This window comes from Rhamphochromis sp. 'chilingali' (assembly GCF_963969265.1).
Source record: "Rhamphochromis sp. 'chilingali' genome assembly, chromosome: 2".
Lineage (NCBI taxonomy): Eukaryota > Metazoa > Chordata > Actinopteri > Cichliformes > Cichlidae > Rhamphochromis > Rhamphochromis sp. 'chilingali'.
This window is the reverse complement of record NC_137930.1, coordinates 42,484,616-42,501,120: the sequence shown is the minus strand read 5'-3', so window position 1 is coordinate 42,501,120 and position 16,505 is coordinate 42,484,616. Positions and strand designations below refer to the sequence as shown.

At 39.9% G+C, this 16,505-nt stretch overlaps 1 protein-coding gene across 2 annotated transcripts in view; it reads left to right on the top strand.

Moving 5' to 3' along the window:
• The window catches only part of ckap5 (cytoskeleton associated protein 5), a 43,564-nt gene extending 29,007 nt beyond the window's left edge, over positions 1–14,557 (top strand). For both annotated transcript variants that reach the window (XM_080875747.1, XM_080875748.1), the window contains exons 32-44: positions 307–500; positions 596–768; positions 6,464–6,637; positions 6,746–6,866; positions 7,242–7,421; positions 7,517–7,704; positions 9,867–9,942; positions 10,030–10,218; positions 10,607–10,744; positions 11,080–11,163; positions 11,279–11,438; positions 11,528–11,646; positions 12,329–14,557. In XM_080875747.1, the coding sequence (XP_080731873.1) occupies positions 307–500; positions 596–768; positions 6,464–6,637; positions 6,746–6,866; positions 7,242–7,421; positions 7,517–7,704; positions 9,867–9,942; positions 10,030–10,218; positions 10,607–10,744; positions 11,080–11,163; positions 11,279–11,438; positions 11,528–11,646; positions 12,329–12,589 (2,057 nt within the window). In that variant the 3' untranslated portion in view covers positions 12,590–14,557. The remainder of the gene's footprint in view (positions 1–306; positions 501–595; positions 769–6,463; positions 6,638–6,745; positions 6,867–7,241; positions 7,422–7,516; positions 7,705–9,866; positions 9,943–10,029; positions 10,219–10,606; positions 10,745–11,079; positions 11,164–11,278; positions 11,439–11,527; positions 11,647–12,328) is intronic.
• The last annotated feature ends 1,948 nt before the right edge of the window (positions 14,558–16,505 follow it).

The following is a 16,505-nucleotide window of genomic DNA, read 5'->3' as shown; positions in this document are numbered from 1 at the left end:
AACACAAGTAAGTCTGCAGTCCAAGTGCAAAATTGCTGTTAGGTTAATAAGGTACTATAAGGTACTGAGGAGGCCATTAGACTGGAACCGGGGGGGAATTCAAGTGAGAATGGACAACTGAAACACCAAATGGCTTAGGGAAACCACAGAAGACATTTAAGTGGGTGATTGCAGGAAGGAGAGAGAGAGAGAAATAGACAATTTATCGACTGTATGGCCTTCACATTTATGTGAAGCTGTATGTAGAGAAATGCAGGGGAAATACTGTAACACATTGTAATTGTGTTGTGTTTTTGTTTTTCTCAGAATGTCTGGAGGAGTTAGGTTGTTTGATAGAGGGCTATGGGATGAATGTATGCCAGCCTACTCCAGCTAAGTCTCTGAAAGAAATTGCTGTGCACATTGGTGACAGAGACACATCTGTACGCAATGCTGCCCTCAACACTGTGGTGGCTGTCTACAACGTCTGCGGGGATCAGGTCTACAAACTTATAGGAAATGTAAGATGAGCACTGGTCCTGGTCATGTTTTGGTAAGACTTCACATGAAATTGTACTCTGCACTCTTTGACATGCTTCTATCCCTGTGCCTCCAGTTGTCGGAGAAGGACATGAGTATGCTAGAAGAGAGAATAAAGCGATCAGCAAAGAAGGCACCCACAGCTGTGGCCAAACAGACTGCAACAGATCGGTCTCAGAAGGAGCACCCAACAAACTCCAATGCCACCTTCCTCCGCAAGCCTGCACAGGAAGACCCTAATAAGCTTAAGTATGTCCCCTCTGATTATGAGTTTGTCTCAACTAAATAAAAAAATAAAAAGGACCCTCACCAAGAGATAAGAATATTGATGAGGGGGAAAAATCATTGTGTGATTACTGCTTGGTGACAGTGCACAGCAGGCCTTTGAAACTGCTATTCTTCAAGTTTAGCGACTGGTTACAGTAGGGCAGAAATACTAGAAGTTTTCACATATAGTTTAAAGCATGATACAAATCACTTAAGGCACTGGTCTTGTAAAAATGACCCTTGTTGTAATGAGGTTGACGGTTTCTTGGTTGTGCCTGCACGAATCCCAACACATTAACAACTCGATGCTAAAACTTTACTGACTCTTCAGTGTAAAAGTAAGCTTCATGTCAGCTGATACAGTTAATTTGCCCCAGAAAAAATATTAGTAATCCAGGAGAGCAGTTTGAAACTACTATACATCTTAGAGTCATAGTGGGGAAAGACTGGACTGGAGTACCTGGAGAGAACCTACGTAGGCACAGGGAGAACATGCAGACAAAAACAGGATGCAGTCAGCTGGCAGATTCAAACCAGGAACCATCTTGCTAGTAGGTGACAATGCTGCCACTACACCTCTTTGCTGGCAGCATTTTATTTTCTGTGCCACTAAAGTGCCATTAGGTAACTGTTGTTGTGATTCGGTGCGTTATAAGTAAAATTGAATCGGTTTGATAAAGCTGTCATAGTTTGAGAGTTACTGGCTCAACATTGACCCTTTCATTATGCACAGTGAATTATTGTAGCATGTAGTTTTGTGGACCAGTGCACAAGGGAGCAGCTTCAGCTTCACAGTAAACTAAATGGAAGACCAGTATGACCAGTATAACATTAACCTCCTAAGACCCGAACTCTTCCACGGCATGCATTTTTAATTTGTCTTTGATATTTGGGCATATTGGGGCCCGATGAATGTAAAAACAAAGAATTACCAGATTTAATTTTTTTATTTTATTTTTTTTACCTGATTTTTGTTTCTAAGAAAAATGAGAGCCACATATGAGGATATTTGTTTAAAATTTCGATAGAACAGTAGCAGTATAATAAGAGATAAGATAAGATAGAACTTTATTAATCCCTCGGGTGGGTTCCTCTGGGAAATTCGACTTCCAAAAAGCACAGCAACGACCGAAGTTACAGTTACAGAATTGTGTAATGTCCTCGTAAGTGGATATTCAATTCAATTTTATTTATATAGCGCCAAATCACAACATAAGTCGCCTCAAGGCGCTTCATAGATACAGAGAAAAACCCAACAATCATATGACCCCCTATGAGCAAGCACTTTGGCGACAGTGGGAAGGAAAAACTCCCTTTTAACAGGAAGAAACCTCCGGCAGAACCAGGCTCAGGGAGGAGCGGCCATCTGCTGCGACCGGTTGGGGTGAGAGAAGGAAGACAGGATAAAAGACATGCTGTGGAAGAGAGACAGAGGTTAATAACAGATATGATTCAGTGCAGAGAGGTCTGTTAATACATAGTGAGTGAGAAAGGTGACTGGAAAGGAAAAACTTAATGCATCATGGGAATCCCCCGGTAGCCTACGTCTATTGCAGCATAACTAAGGGAGGATTCAGGGTCACATGGTCCAGCCCTAACTATATGCTTTAGCAAAAAGGAAAGTTTTAAGCCTAATATTAAAAGTAGAGATAGTGTCTGTCTCCCGAATCCAAACTGGAAGCTGGTTCCACAGAAGAGGGGCCTGAAAACTGAAGGCTCTCCCTCCCATTCTACTTTTAAATACTCTAGGAACAACAAGTAGGCCTGCAGAGCAAGAGCGAAGTGCTCTAATAGGGTGATATGGTACTACAAGGTCATTAAGATAAGATGGGGCCTGATTATTTAAGACCTTGTATGTGAGGAGCAGGATTTTGAATTCAATTCTGGACTTAACAGGAAGCCAATGAAGGGAAGCCAATACAGGAGAAATATGCTCTCTCTTTCTAGTCCCTGTCAGGACTCTTGCTGCAGCATTTTGGATTAACTGAAGGCTTTTCAGTGAGTTTTTGGACATCCTGATAATAATGAATTACAGTCGTCCAGCCTGGAAGTAATAAATGCATGAACTAGTTTTTCAGCGTCACTCTGAGACAGGATGTTTCTAATTTTAGAGATGTTGCGCAAATGGAAGAACGCAGTCTTACATATTTGTTTAATATGTGCGTTGAAGGACATGTCCTGGTCAAAAATGACTCCAAGGTTCCTCACAGCGTTACTGGAGGCCAAGGTAATGCCATCCAGAGTAAGAATCTGGTTAGATACCATATTTCTAAGATTTTCAGGGCCGAGTACAATAACCTCAGTTTTATCTGAATTAAGAAGCAGAAAGTTAGCAGTCATCCAGGTCTTTATGTCTTTAAGACATTCCTGCAGTTTAACTAATTGGTGTGTGTTATCTGGCTTCATGGACAGATAGAGCTGGGTGTCATCTGCATAGCAGTGAAAATGTATGCTATGTCTTCTAATGATGCTGCCTAAGGGAAGCATGTATAATGTAAACAGAATTGGTCCTAGCACTGAACCCTGTGGAACTCCATAATTAACCTCAGTGTGTGACGAGGACTCTCCATTTACATGCACAAATTGGAGTCTATTAGATAGATATGATACAAACCACTGCAGTGCAGTACCTGTAATACCTACAGCATGTTCTAATCGCTCTAATAGGATATTATGGTCGACAGTATCGAACGCTGCAGTGAGGTCTAGCAGGACAAGCACAGAGATGAGTCCACTGTCAGAGGCCATAAGAAGATCATTTGTAACCTTCACTAAAGCTGTTTCTGTGCTGTGATGAGCTCTGAAACCTGACTGAAACTCTTCAAATAAGCCATTCCTCTGCAGATGATCTGTTAGCTGTTTGACAACTACTCTTTCAAGGATTTTTGATATGAAAGTAAGGTTAGAGATTGGCCTATAATTAGCTAAGACTGCTGGGTCTAGAGATGGCTTTTTGAGTAAAGGTTTAACTACAGCCAGCTTGAAGGCCTGTGGTACATAGCCGATTATTAGAGATTGAAGAATTAATTAATGGCAGGACTTCTTTGAGCAGTTTTGTAGGAATGGGGTCTAAAAGACACGTTGATGGTTTGGAGGAAGTAATTATTGAAGTTACTCAGAAAGATCAATTGGAGAAAAAGAGTCTAACTTAACATCAATGGTACTAAGAGTAGCTGTAGATAATATTACATCTGTGGGATGATTATTGGTAATTTTTCCTCTAATGATAAAAATTTTATTTGTGAAGAAGTTCATGAAGTCATTACTAGTTAACGTTAAAGGGATGGTTGGCTCAAAAGAGCTCTGACTTTTTGTCAGCCTGGCTACAGTGCTGAAGAGAAACCTGGGGTTGTTCTTATTTTCTTCAATCAGTGATGAATAGTAAGATGTTCTGGCTTTGCGGAGGGCTTTCTTATAAAGCAGCAAACTATTTCTCCAGGCTAAATGATGATCCTCTAAATTTGTGACACGATATCAGGCCCTTGTAGAGCAAAATTGAGTATTTTGGTCTAAATAACCCAAAATGTGATGTCCACATGTGGACGCCAGGTCCTAGGAGGTTAAGCTAAAAAAACATTCAATATGGTTTCTACAGTAGCCAAGTTAATCGTGTTTTATGAGGAAAGAAAAAAAAAGAATAAATAAAAATCTTAGAGGGATTTAGATTGTTGTAATATCTGCTGTAAATAGTTTGCATTATGAATTGTAACATGGCATTTCAAGGCAATCTATTCCAAATGTTTCCTGTGAGCATGTTAAACATTTGGTCCATTGTGTTTTGGTTGGGATGACTCTAATGCAGTCATACATCAGTTTGAATGTTTACTCACAACTTTGTCTGTCCCCTTCTTGTCTTGATATTCTGAGTCATTGCATGTTGGGTTCCTCTCATAAGGTTACTTGTCTAGTCTTCAACTTAGTTCAACTAAAATCACCTTTCACTGGCCGACTGCTTGCCTTTCTCTTAACCCTTCCTCTTTCTTCCTCTGTGATTTCCTCCTTTTTTCTGCCTGCCTTCCTTTCTGGAGCAGAATAATGTATCGCACGTATAGGATGTGAGTACCAACTCCTCCTCCTTCCCCTCTTTTCTGTCTGTAGCCATTGTAAGAACTCGTCTCACTGTATTCTTGTTCAGTGTGTTCAATGTAAACTTGTTATTTCTGTTCTTTCTCTCTCATTTCTCTACTTTTAGAGGGATATTTTTGCCAAATATTGTGGTTGCTGTTTCTTCAAACAGAAGCATGAAAATGTATCTTTTCCCCTCCTCTGTATTATGGTGATCTGAATTTTTGATTTTTGACCCAGAGGTGTGAATCACTCTTGCAGCCTTCTTGCTGATGTACATCACCCACCGTAGTACACTGGTTAAGCCAATGAGCTTTGCTGACATGTTTGTCTTTTTCACTTTTGTCAGTGGATTATGGTAAAATTTCAGTGTGTGCTGTTCTTTATTTTTCACTAAAAGAAGGGCCAATGTTTAAAGAATATTGTGATGGGCGTGTTGCACCGGCACTTAACAATATGTTATTGCAGCCTAACCTAAATTTTCAGGGTCTTTGGACTGCTGTGAAAATAGATTTCACCAAATTATGGGGTTACTTCAAAGTTCATGACATGAGTTTTAGAAGTTGCTGGGTACTTTCTAATTTTATAGCATGCTGTCTGCCCACCAAAGTTGCACGTTGGTGCGTTCCTAAATAAGTCGTAATGAGTTCGTAGTTGGAAATCTTTGGGGTTTTTTGTTTGTTTGTTTTTTTTTGTTGGTTTTTTGGTTTTTTTTGTGGAACTCCACCCTTAACTCAGATTTCCCACTCGGAAAATCAGAGCACACCAACATACCCTGAGTCAGTAATCCAAGATAACTGAACACAAACAGTAAAAAGCAAAACTGTAAATGTTTCATCTGTACTACCACTGCTGTATTTGTATTTATCAGGCTCTATCCATCTATAGCAAAAGCACTATACTGCATTGCTAGTGATGCCTGAATGGCTCCAACTTACTAAATCCTGTTTTTCCTCATTCTGTCTGGAATGTGCTAACTCAAGAGTGACATTACACCTTTCTGAGGTATCTGGATTCGTTCCCTCATTCTGGCCAAAACAAAAGGTTCCTTAAAATTTCAGTCTTGTTATAAAAGTACACAGTTTTTCTTTTTACAAAATCAATGTCATAGGTCCTTTATGCAAATAGCTGAGGCTATGCTGCTGAAATACGTTACCAGCTGGATAAATCACTTTCCTCAACCTGTTATTTGTTATCAATGTAATGAACAGTAGCCTTTTATCTGGTTGTCCACATGACTTTTTCCCCATCTCGCTGAAGGATACAAACTCAATGTCTTTAAAATCAGTGCTGCTCTGTTTCTGTTCAGACAGTCCCAGTGAAATTTGGTTGATCAGACAATTCTCACACATACAAGTCCTGTGTTGGAATGCAGTGATTCATAGAAATGTGACATTTGAGAGTTTCAAACTCATTTATTAATCATATTAAATTGGATAAACCCTTCTTTAGGCTGAGGATATTCACTTATATCCACATTATCTCTCAAAGCTTGAAGTTGTGTGAGGACTGGAGCTAAGCAGCACTGATGGATTATTATGCTCAACTAAATTTAGTGTCTTGTCTTCTTTTCCCACCACCTGTCTTCCAATCCCTCCCTCAATCTATCTAGCCAAGCCCGTCAGAATGCACAGCACACAGAGTCCCTGCATCCATCCATCCCCAAGGAGTTCCAGCTAGACCTGGATATGATTGAGATGGACCAGGGTAGAGTGTGCGAGCTGCCGGACCTTGTCCAACACAAGCTGGATGAGCTGCTGGAGCCCATCATGATCCCTGAACCCAAGTAAACAACCTCAGTCCTGATAATTAAGCGCACACACAAGCAACACAAACAAGAAAGAAGTGAACATTTGTTGAGGTTTAATGCTTCTTTGCAATTTTGTGTTCAAAGGATGCGTTCGGTCTCGCCACACTTTGATGAACTGCACAACAGCACGGCTTCCACCATCAACTTTGTCATCTCTCAGGTTGCGAGTGGTGACATCAACACCAGCATCCAGGCGCTGGCACAGGTAAACAAACATATTTTGCACAGAGCACATTTTCAACTGATTGGATATGAAATATTTAGTAAACTGTCAACCACCACTCGCAGTAATCATTAATGAAGCAGAAGAGTTTCTTTAAAAAACACGGTGACTTTGCACTGCTAGGAAAACATGGCACAGGTCTTTCTTTCCCCCCCTTCTTTTCAGGAATGGATATTTTCACATGATAGTCAGGATGTATTTATTTGTTTATTGACACAAGCACTACAAAGATACTCCTGTCACAACTTGATGCATAAATGTTGGTGAATAAAAGTATAATGGTATCCCTGAACCCATGCTCAGTGTTCCCAAATAGCATTTCTCTCTAAATCTGAAGGATTTTACTTTCCTCTGCAGATTGATGAGGTACTGCGACAGGAGGACAAAGCGGAAGTGATGTCGGGACACATTGATCAGTTTCTTATTGCAACCATCATGCAGCTGAGGCTCATCAACAGCACGCACATGGCTGACGATCGGGTGGATAAGAAGGATATCATAAAGTTGTATAGCTGCATCATAGGAAACATGCTGTCTGTGAGTTGTGCCTACACAGTAATCACATCTGTTAGCTTGATTTGAGAGGAGGATGCTGATGTCTTTATGGACCTCCTCTTGTTCCTTTCTACTAGCTGTTCTCTATGGAGTCCCTGGCCAGAGAGGCATCTATGGGTGTGTTGAAGGACCTGATGCATGGTCTGATAACGTTGATGCTGGACAGCAGAGTGGAGGATGTAGAAGATGGAACACAGGTCATCAGGTCTGTCAACCTGCTTGTAATCAGAGTCCTGGAGAAGTCTGACCAGACCAACATGATCAGGTCAGTAAGAAGAAACTCCTCACTGCGATAACTTCAGCTAACTTCTGTGTGTGTATCTGTATTATTATTTCATTCTTTCTTTTACGGCTTTAAGTCCAGAGAGGTCAGTTTTGTGTTACTAAGGTGGGCGGCTGAATCACCATAATAACCTATTCTGAACACACAACCTGGTTGGGAGCCAGTTACATTCAGTGTTTCAGTTTACGATCAGCAGAAAGCGCCACAGTCTTCCATTTTATTTACATAAATAATTCATCATCAACATGTTTCCCTTTATCTTGCAGTTTTTCAGCAGGACCCTGCTGGAAAACCAGCTGCACAGCTGATAAATGAGCCTTTTTTAGTTTCAAAGAGACAGATTTTGGGGTATTACCCAAAGTCTGAACTGCATCGATCCACGTGCTCAGTGTCCATGGTTACCATGGTTACTGCAGAAGCTGCTGTGAATTAAACAGCTGGCACTGCGCTAACTTGCGGGTGGGATGAGTGTTTGTTTTTCATTACAACAGAATTGTCTGACTTGGTTGACTTAAGTTAACTTGTAGTTTAGGAGTATCATAGATAACGCCCACGTGAGTGTGTCCTCAGAAATCTGGACTCGTGTGGACTTTCCAACGACATAGTGGTAACTGTACACCACAATACTGAAATAGACTATTACGGAAATTACTGCTAGCATCCAGAAATCTGATGTGTTTCATAGTTTCTAACAAGTCTTTGACAGTTAAACGTAACATGACCAAAACGCCAACATTAAAATTTTTTTAAAAAAGCACACACCACACAAATCAGATGTTGTTCTGATTTCATTTTTATTTTAGTAAACTCAGAAAATTCTAACAGAGAGCTGGTGCTTAGATTATCGCTGAATAAACATTTCTTTAAAAACAGATGATGTAATAATTTCTGGACAGGCTGGAGTCTTCAGTATCCACGAACAACGTGTTGGTTCAGATGCTTCTCTGCTTGTGATTTGAAATGCATTCTGGGATACCTGGCTGTCCCAAGTGGTAGGGCTGCTCAATGAATCGAATTTTAATCACGATTACGATCTGGGCTTTCAACGATCATTAAAAATGACTGAGCCGATTATTAGCCCCTCCCTTGTGCTTTACTCTTGCGCTGCTCCGTGTGGCAAATCGAGCGCACCTCTCTGCATTTCGAACACGTGTCACAACAATTAAGAGCAGCGGTCTCCAACCTTTTTTGCGCCACGGACCAGTTTATGCCCGACAATATTTTCATGGACCGGCCTTTAAGGTGTCGCGGATAAATACAACAAAATGATTAAGAGGACCCGAGGGAAGCTCGGAAAGCTAAGCAGAAGTTATCTGGAGAGGAGAGTGACTGCCGCTGGTTGAAAAGAGAGGTAAAAAAAAACTTCAGTGGTGTGGAAACATTATGGGTCCGCAGAGTCAGACGTGGATCAAGTAGACACAGTGTGTAAACTTTGCTACGGTGTCGTAGCTGCACCACAGAGCAACACTGCGAAGTTTACTAAACATAGATGTTTACATTTTTCATTTATTTTTTATATTGCAAACATTTGCACTGTTATCAGTATTTGCACACTATTTTATATTATTTTTTGACAATCTTTAAAGTCATTTTTCAATACATTGTTATTGTTAAATAAATATTGTCAAATAATCGAGATCTCAATTTCAGTGAAAATGATCGTGATTATCATTTTTGCCATAATCGAGCAGCCCTACCAAGTGGACACTACCACCAGTTCATAGCAATCGATTATCTCGGCTCGACCTGTCTTGACTTAATTTAATATTTGCTTCTTTGGACTTCAACATGTAAAACCTTTTGTCTTGTTCCTGTTTCTTTCATTTAAGGAACATTTTTAAATTGCTACAACTGGTCTCCTTATTCAACGCATTTATGTCATTCATTTAGATTATTTTAGTGCTGGACTATTAACACATTCTAGCATCACTTTCTCCTGAGATTTTTTTTTTTATTTATTTTTTTTATTGAATTACTATTTGTTTGTTTCTAAACTACCAGTTGATATTGTGTTTACTGGCTGTTATAGTCCTTAATGTTCCTGTTTATTTAACTTGTTTTGTGTACGGGTGCTTTGTGACTGTTTTTCTGTGAAATTGACTTGACAAATAAACTTTACTTCTTTCCTTCCCGTCCCTTGGCAGTGCTCTGCTGGTGTTGCTTCAGGACACACTGGTCTCGACAGCTGGTTCCCCCATGGTCTCAGAGCTGGTCATGAAAGTAAGGGAACCTGATGTTAGTGCCAAACCTGCTGTCCACTAAAAATGCTTTAAACTGGACTTCTAACTCATGTTTATTTACATTCAGTGTTTGTGGAGGGTTATCCGCTTCCTCCCAGAGACCATCAACAACATAAACCTGGACCGGATCCTGCTGGATGTCCACAACTTCATGAAAGTTTTTCCCAAAGAGAAACTTAAGCAGCTCAAGAGCGATGTCCCACACAGGACCCTCAAGACGCTGCTACACACACTCTGCAAGCTCACCGGGGCAAAGGTAACACACACAGTAGCTGAGTGGTTAATACTAGCGCTTCACAGCAAAAATAAAAGTTGCTGTTTTGAATCCCTTGGTTTGCTTGGGTTCCATTTGTGGAGTTTGCATGCTCCCTTTAGAGTGCCATCTAAATGTATGGTTCAGTGCAACTTGTTGTCTAAAGAGCTTTGAATGGACACTAAAACAAGAAAAGCTCTTATAGAAGTTATATAAGAAAACTGCAATACCTGTTTAGTAACCCATACATAGGTCCAGGTCACATTATTTTACCATTCATTCATGCTTAATGCTTTTGATAAAGTTTTGAATTGGACTCTTTTTAAATGAGTATTTAAAATGTTCATTTATTGATGACTCTTTCCTATTGCTTTGTATTAATGATGATCAGATCCTTGACCACCTGTCGATGATTGAGAATCGTAACGAGTCTGAGTTGGAGGCCCATCTGAGGCGGGTAGTCAAACACTCTGGAAACCTGGCGGGACTCAAGAGTGACCGGAGCAACGAGAAGGGGGGACTGCGTATAGTAAGTAACGCATAAAACTCTGCAATGATTCTATAAATGGAGAATGTTCCATCAGAGTTGTGAGTTTATGTTGAGCAGAATGCTGATTTACAAGTTAAATAAAATTCTACTTTTTCTTGTGTGAATATGTGTTTTATTCCTCCGGGGTTTTTTCTCTCTTCTCCTCCCCGGTGCTTTTCTTAGACGATCCAGTTTTTTACCATTTCTTCCTGCACTAAATGTGACGGCAGTGTTCAGGAAAAAGCATGATGTAGCAAATCCATTGAGTCCAGAGGGTTAAATAATTGAACTGTCAACTACTACTGAGTTACACTATCCTGATGTTTCTTTTGCAGGACGATCGGATGTCAAAGGCAAAGGTCAGTGACATTCTGTCTGAAATCTTCAAGAAGATCGGCTCCAAGGAGAACACTAAAGAGGTCAGCATCGCTCCTGTTTGAAAATCAAAGCAGCAGTGTAATTAATTTTGAAATACGTTTTATGATACTTTTGACCCTGGACAACAAAGTGAAGCATGAACACTCTCCTTTTCAGGGTTTGACAGAGTTATATGAGTACAAACAGAAGTACTCAGATGCAGACCTGGAACCGTTCCTCAAAAACACATCCCAGTTCTTCCAGAGTTACGTGGAGCGAGGCCTTCGCATGATTGAGTCTGAGAGAGAGGGGAAAACTCGAATCCAGACCACAGCAGGTACAGCTGTACCCCATGTTGTCATGGTGCTCTTTGGTTATTATCAATCAGGAATGTGTAGTAACATCTGTGTGTATGCTTCTCTGCAGTGATCCCTCAGCATGGTGTTGACTCCAGTCTGAGCAGCAACGAGGAGCTGAAGCCAGCTGTTTACTATGAAAGACTGAAGATTCTCAGACAAAGACAAGGCCTGGAAAACACTTCCAGGGTCAGTTGGTATTATTCATTTAGTAAAGTCACAATGCACTGATGAGCTACAGCTGCTTATCAAAGTAGTGTAGTGGCTATATTAATTTCTTAAAGTCCTCTCTTTTATACGAGAGAAGTACAGACGGACAAGCGCCTGTTTTTATGCGTTGTCATTAGCAACGACGATACAACAATGGCTTGTCCACTTGTTTATTTTCCACATAAACCTTTCACAATAAAGCTCAAGATCCTGTTGAGACTTTTCAAAATAAACTGAATCACGTGAAAGAGCATGCAGACTGTTTACGGATGAGAATTAAAAAAGAGCCGCCAGGTGCTAAAAAATAAACCTTAGACTCAAACGTTAGAACAGGCTTTTCCCCGCAGCACGCCGTGTAATAAATACTCACAAAGAAAACGGCGGCCGTAACAACTTGTCTAAAAATGTATCGGTTAAAACACTCGACTCCAGCTATACAACGTGCAGCAGGAAACACTTCACGCAAGTCGAGCTGCCCGAGATTCACAGAATTTACAGAAAATGTCACATTTTTGTGATTTATATCGTTATCGGACGATAGATGTCTTAAATATGAGATTTTGGTCATATCGCACAGCCCTAATTCCAGGATGAGTGTTTGTTAGTAGTGGTATGCAGCCTAAGCTAACGTGTCTTTTCGCCCTCTGTCTCCCTCCACCAGCAACAGAGTGTTGGGGGAAGTGAGGACGAGGCTCAGCAGCGACCCACCATCTCCTCCCTGCTGTCCTCAAAGCCGTCAGTGGCATCATCCACCGATATGCTGCAAAGCAAGCTGTCACAGCTGAAAGAGTCGCGGGAGCTGTACATGCAGGAGCACAACGTTCACTCCCCGACACACACCAACACCCGCTCAGCTTCACCAGCTGCCAACCTGGATGACCTGAAGAAACGCCTAGAGAGGATAAAGAGTAAGCGGCAGTGAAGCAGGAGCACCACATCATCTCATCCATTAACCTTGTGGAGTCCTCTAGTAAGAAATGGACCATCCACCTTTTTAACTCATGCTGTCTTTATATTGATGTTCTGCTGGAGGGAAAGGGAAGGACACAGGACCCCGCCTCAGATTTGAACCTGACTCCACCCACTGTGCCTGTATGTTGTTAGAAATAAAACGCACCCTGTAGAAACCATACAGGTGTTTTCAGCTACTGTTATCAGAATGTGAGTTATTGTTCATCAGAGTGAAAAGCTGAAGCCCTTCAGCAATATGAGAGGAGGGGCACCGGTGGTGTTGTAGTTGTTAGAGAATTAGGATCATGTACTTTGTTCTGTCTTTGCCCTCTATGTACACTCTGTATTATGAAGCTTCCTCAGCCACTTGTCTGCTCGTTTTTTTGTTTTGTATATATTGAACAGTTCAACACTTCTGTTGGCTGCAGGGGAAAATGTCAAGGACACAACAGTAGCAATATTCAGGTAGACGCCCAAAATGAGGTGCGTGACATGAGGTGAGTGCCCCCTATTGGTCATACATAGTTTCTGTGATTTCAGCTTTGCATCAGTTCAGTATGATTTTAAAGAATGTGTTCAACACACTGAATTAAATTTACCTCAGCAGGAAATCTGAGAAGATGCTCTTAAATTTTATTTGCAAAAGCCTTTAGTTTTTCCCCTTTTCTGCCTTAGTAACATGTTATATTCTGATGTGAATCCAGTTGTCAGGTTTCATTCTCCACCTCTGAATAGGAGATGTCATTACTGGGAGAGTGAAATTTGCTGGGACAGGCTGATTTACTGCTGCACTGCTCAAGAGTTTAGCTTCAGTAATGAGTCCAGGTCATATTGATTATAAATAGGAATTAATGTTATATTCAGCTGAAAGGATAACCTTCAAAAAATTAATGTACTTAAAACCATTGTTTCACATTAACGGTCATTAACTAAATTTCAACTGTATAGCTGCATGAAGTCAAAGTAATAATAATAAAGGCTTTCTGTCCTCTGGCCCATGGTTGGCATCTCTAAGTGACACTGTAAAACTCCAGCACCTACTTTAATTAACGTGTCTAAAGTTTGTTTGTTTTTTGTTTTTTCTGTCAATTTCAGACTTGAAAATATTGTAAGTTGAGTTGCATTTATTCAGATTCTGATGGATTATCTGCATCTTCTTTAACCAGATACTCAGATGATGGGCTTTCAGAAAGTATCTGGTTTGTTTTGTAGCTTTTTCTTGAGCTTTGTTATCACAGGAAGAGCAAAAGTGTAACCAAAAACATTGGCTGGTCCACACTTCGGTATAGGGTTTTAACTACTAGATGTTCTCTATTAATCTGCAGGTTATTTTCTCATTTTAGTGTATGCAATGGTTGACCCATCAGAAAACAGTGGGAAAATGTTTCAAACTCTCATCAGCTTGCACTGAAGGACGGGCTGATCTCATAACGGTCTCCTTTTGTCTGGATCTCTAAAGTAGACTCCTCCAGTCCACTTATTAGTGGTTTTGTAAACTAAATGAATCAGATCCATTGTTTTAGTAACTCCATCTGTTTTTGTAGTCTTGCTTCAGAGTCTAGAAGCTACTGTTTTCCCCCTGAAATGGGTTGGAGCTGGTGTACAATTAATGGTGCAGTTTAAAAAAACAAAAAAGGCTTATTTTGTTGAAGGAAGGAAGTGACCGCTGAGAATTTTTCTTACATGTGTGCAGTTGTGTTGCGCTGTGCTGTGGGTTTACACTCAGCTGTAAATAATGTATGTAAAACTCTCCATTAACCTTCACTTAACAAACCGCAGCCATGAAGCCAGACTGCAGGGTGAACGTGGTTGCCACTGTAAAGTGCATTGTCCAAACTGTTGTTCAGCAGAAGGAAGCACTCTGTGTTTGTAGGCTGTAGGAGCATGGCATGAGCCTGTGATTTTTGTTATTCTGTAAATAAAGTTTACATCAATTAAACTGCTTATTACATCTTATTTCCAGCCCTCGGCCAATGAAGATAACTAAGGCTGTTAAGTCATCTGTTCCGTAGTTAATATTAAATACAAAAACAGATGCTGAGTAAGTATGTAATTCCTTAGCCATGCTTGTATAATATGTTGTGGAATTTTTTTTTTTTTTTTTTTCCTGCCCTTAAAGGAGAAAATTTGTTGTTTTAGAACTTCTGTATTTGTAGGAGTGAAAAGACTCATCAATGGTTCTTCTGGGTTTTTCCAAAATTCATTGTTATTTGGTCTATAAAATATTAATGCCCTCCCTTTGGGAGGGGAAAATGGTTAAAGTACTATATGATATATAGTGACCACCAAATAACTGATTTTACAATGATGAGCTTCACTTCTTTTTTTGGAGACCTGAAATGTAAACACAAGCTATAAATAAAGTAGACCTGACAGTCAACACAAAGATTGAGACATTCCAGGATCTGGACACAGACACACAGCAGGACAAAACGAGTGTAATGAGGAATTAAATTCAAATTTAGCAGCACTGAAAGTGAGAGAGAGAGAGAGACCTTTGACCTTTTAATTTGCCCCTCAATAAGATGTGAAACACGATGTAAAATAATCCCAAAAGTATCCAGTGGCAGTGCTGGGAATTTTTTTTTTTTTTTTTTTTTTTTTTTTTTTTCCCCCTCCTGCCTACACGGAATGGGATGACACTTTGATTTCTGTATGTAATAATTTCACACTTCTGCAGCCATATCATGTGAAAATGATCACAGATGTACACAAAAACATTTTTAAGAAGAATATGGCAGTGTTTGCATGAAACCAGTGAATTCATTTTTTTAAATGAATTATGAAGTATGTACTGATTTAGCAGTGAATGTGGGAGTTCTTGTGATTTCTAGGATGTAATGTCAAAATTTTGCAACCATAAAACTTGAAAATGATCAATGATCCACACAAAGACAGCTTGAACAACCATAGGGTTGATATCTGATGACGGTTGATAACAACTTGGTTGTTATATTCTTTGAAATGTGTAAATATAACCGTTTATCAGTTTGTATTTTGTGTGTATTATTTGTATGAGTGTGATTTTAGCACTGAATTATATGAAACCTGGCATCAACAACAAAGTGATTACAGATATACAGTATTTTTCTTATCCCAACCAAGGGAAATTAAACAACCTTGTGTCTTTGGGAGTATAAATTGCAGAATTTACGAGGTGCACCTAAAGGCACCATGAAAAGCGAACCCACAATGAGCCGTACATAGTGATGTAGGTGCGCAAATTATTGCGTAAATTTTCAAATGTGGACGGCGGTCTGCAGTTGCCAGTCAAAGCTGTTATGATGAGGTTGCATCCCGGTTTTACAGCATTATGGTAGTAATTACAATCAAACTTATGAGAAAGGAGACCCCTTGAACACAAATCAGCATGAGTACTAATAATGGGAGAAAGCATATCTGCAAAAAAAATTATTTGTAAAGAACTTGTTTTAGCGACCCCAGTCCCATTCACTAACATGGAGGAGTCAGGGTTTATGACCTATACTGCAGCCAGACACCTGGGCGCGACAGAAACGGTTTTGCTTCATTTTAGGAGAGCTGTTAGGTCGTCCATGTTTTATACAGTGATTGGTCTTATCACAACAGGTCAATAGTTTCTTCTATTTTAAAAGATCTCCTATGTATTTTGAATCAAAGTGATCCAATTTATTCACAGTCATTTTTCTGAAAACTGTATTAAATATTTTACCTCAAACTAAGTTAATCACTAAGAGAATAGCTGCTATGTTTGCAGTATGGGGTGTTAACATAATTTCTTTGTTTCCAGTATTCCTGCTGGTGAGCTACAGCAGGAATATAGCAATAAAATGTAAGGCTTAATAGAAGTTTTGCATTAGTTAAAACTTTTTGTTTATAAAGATTTGTTTATATTTCTGATTCAGGTA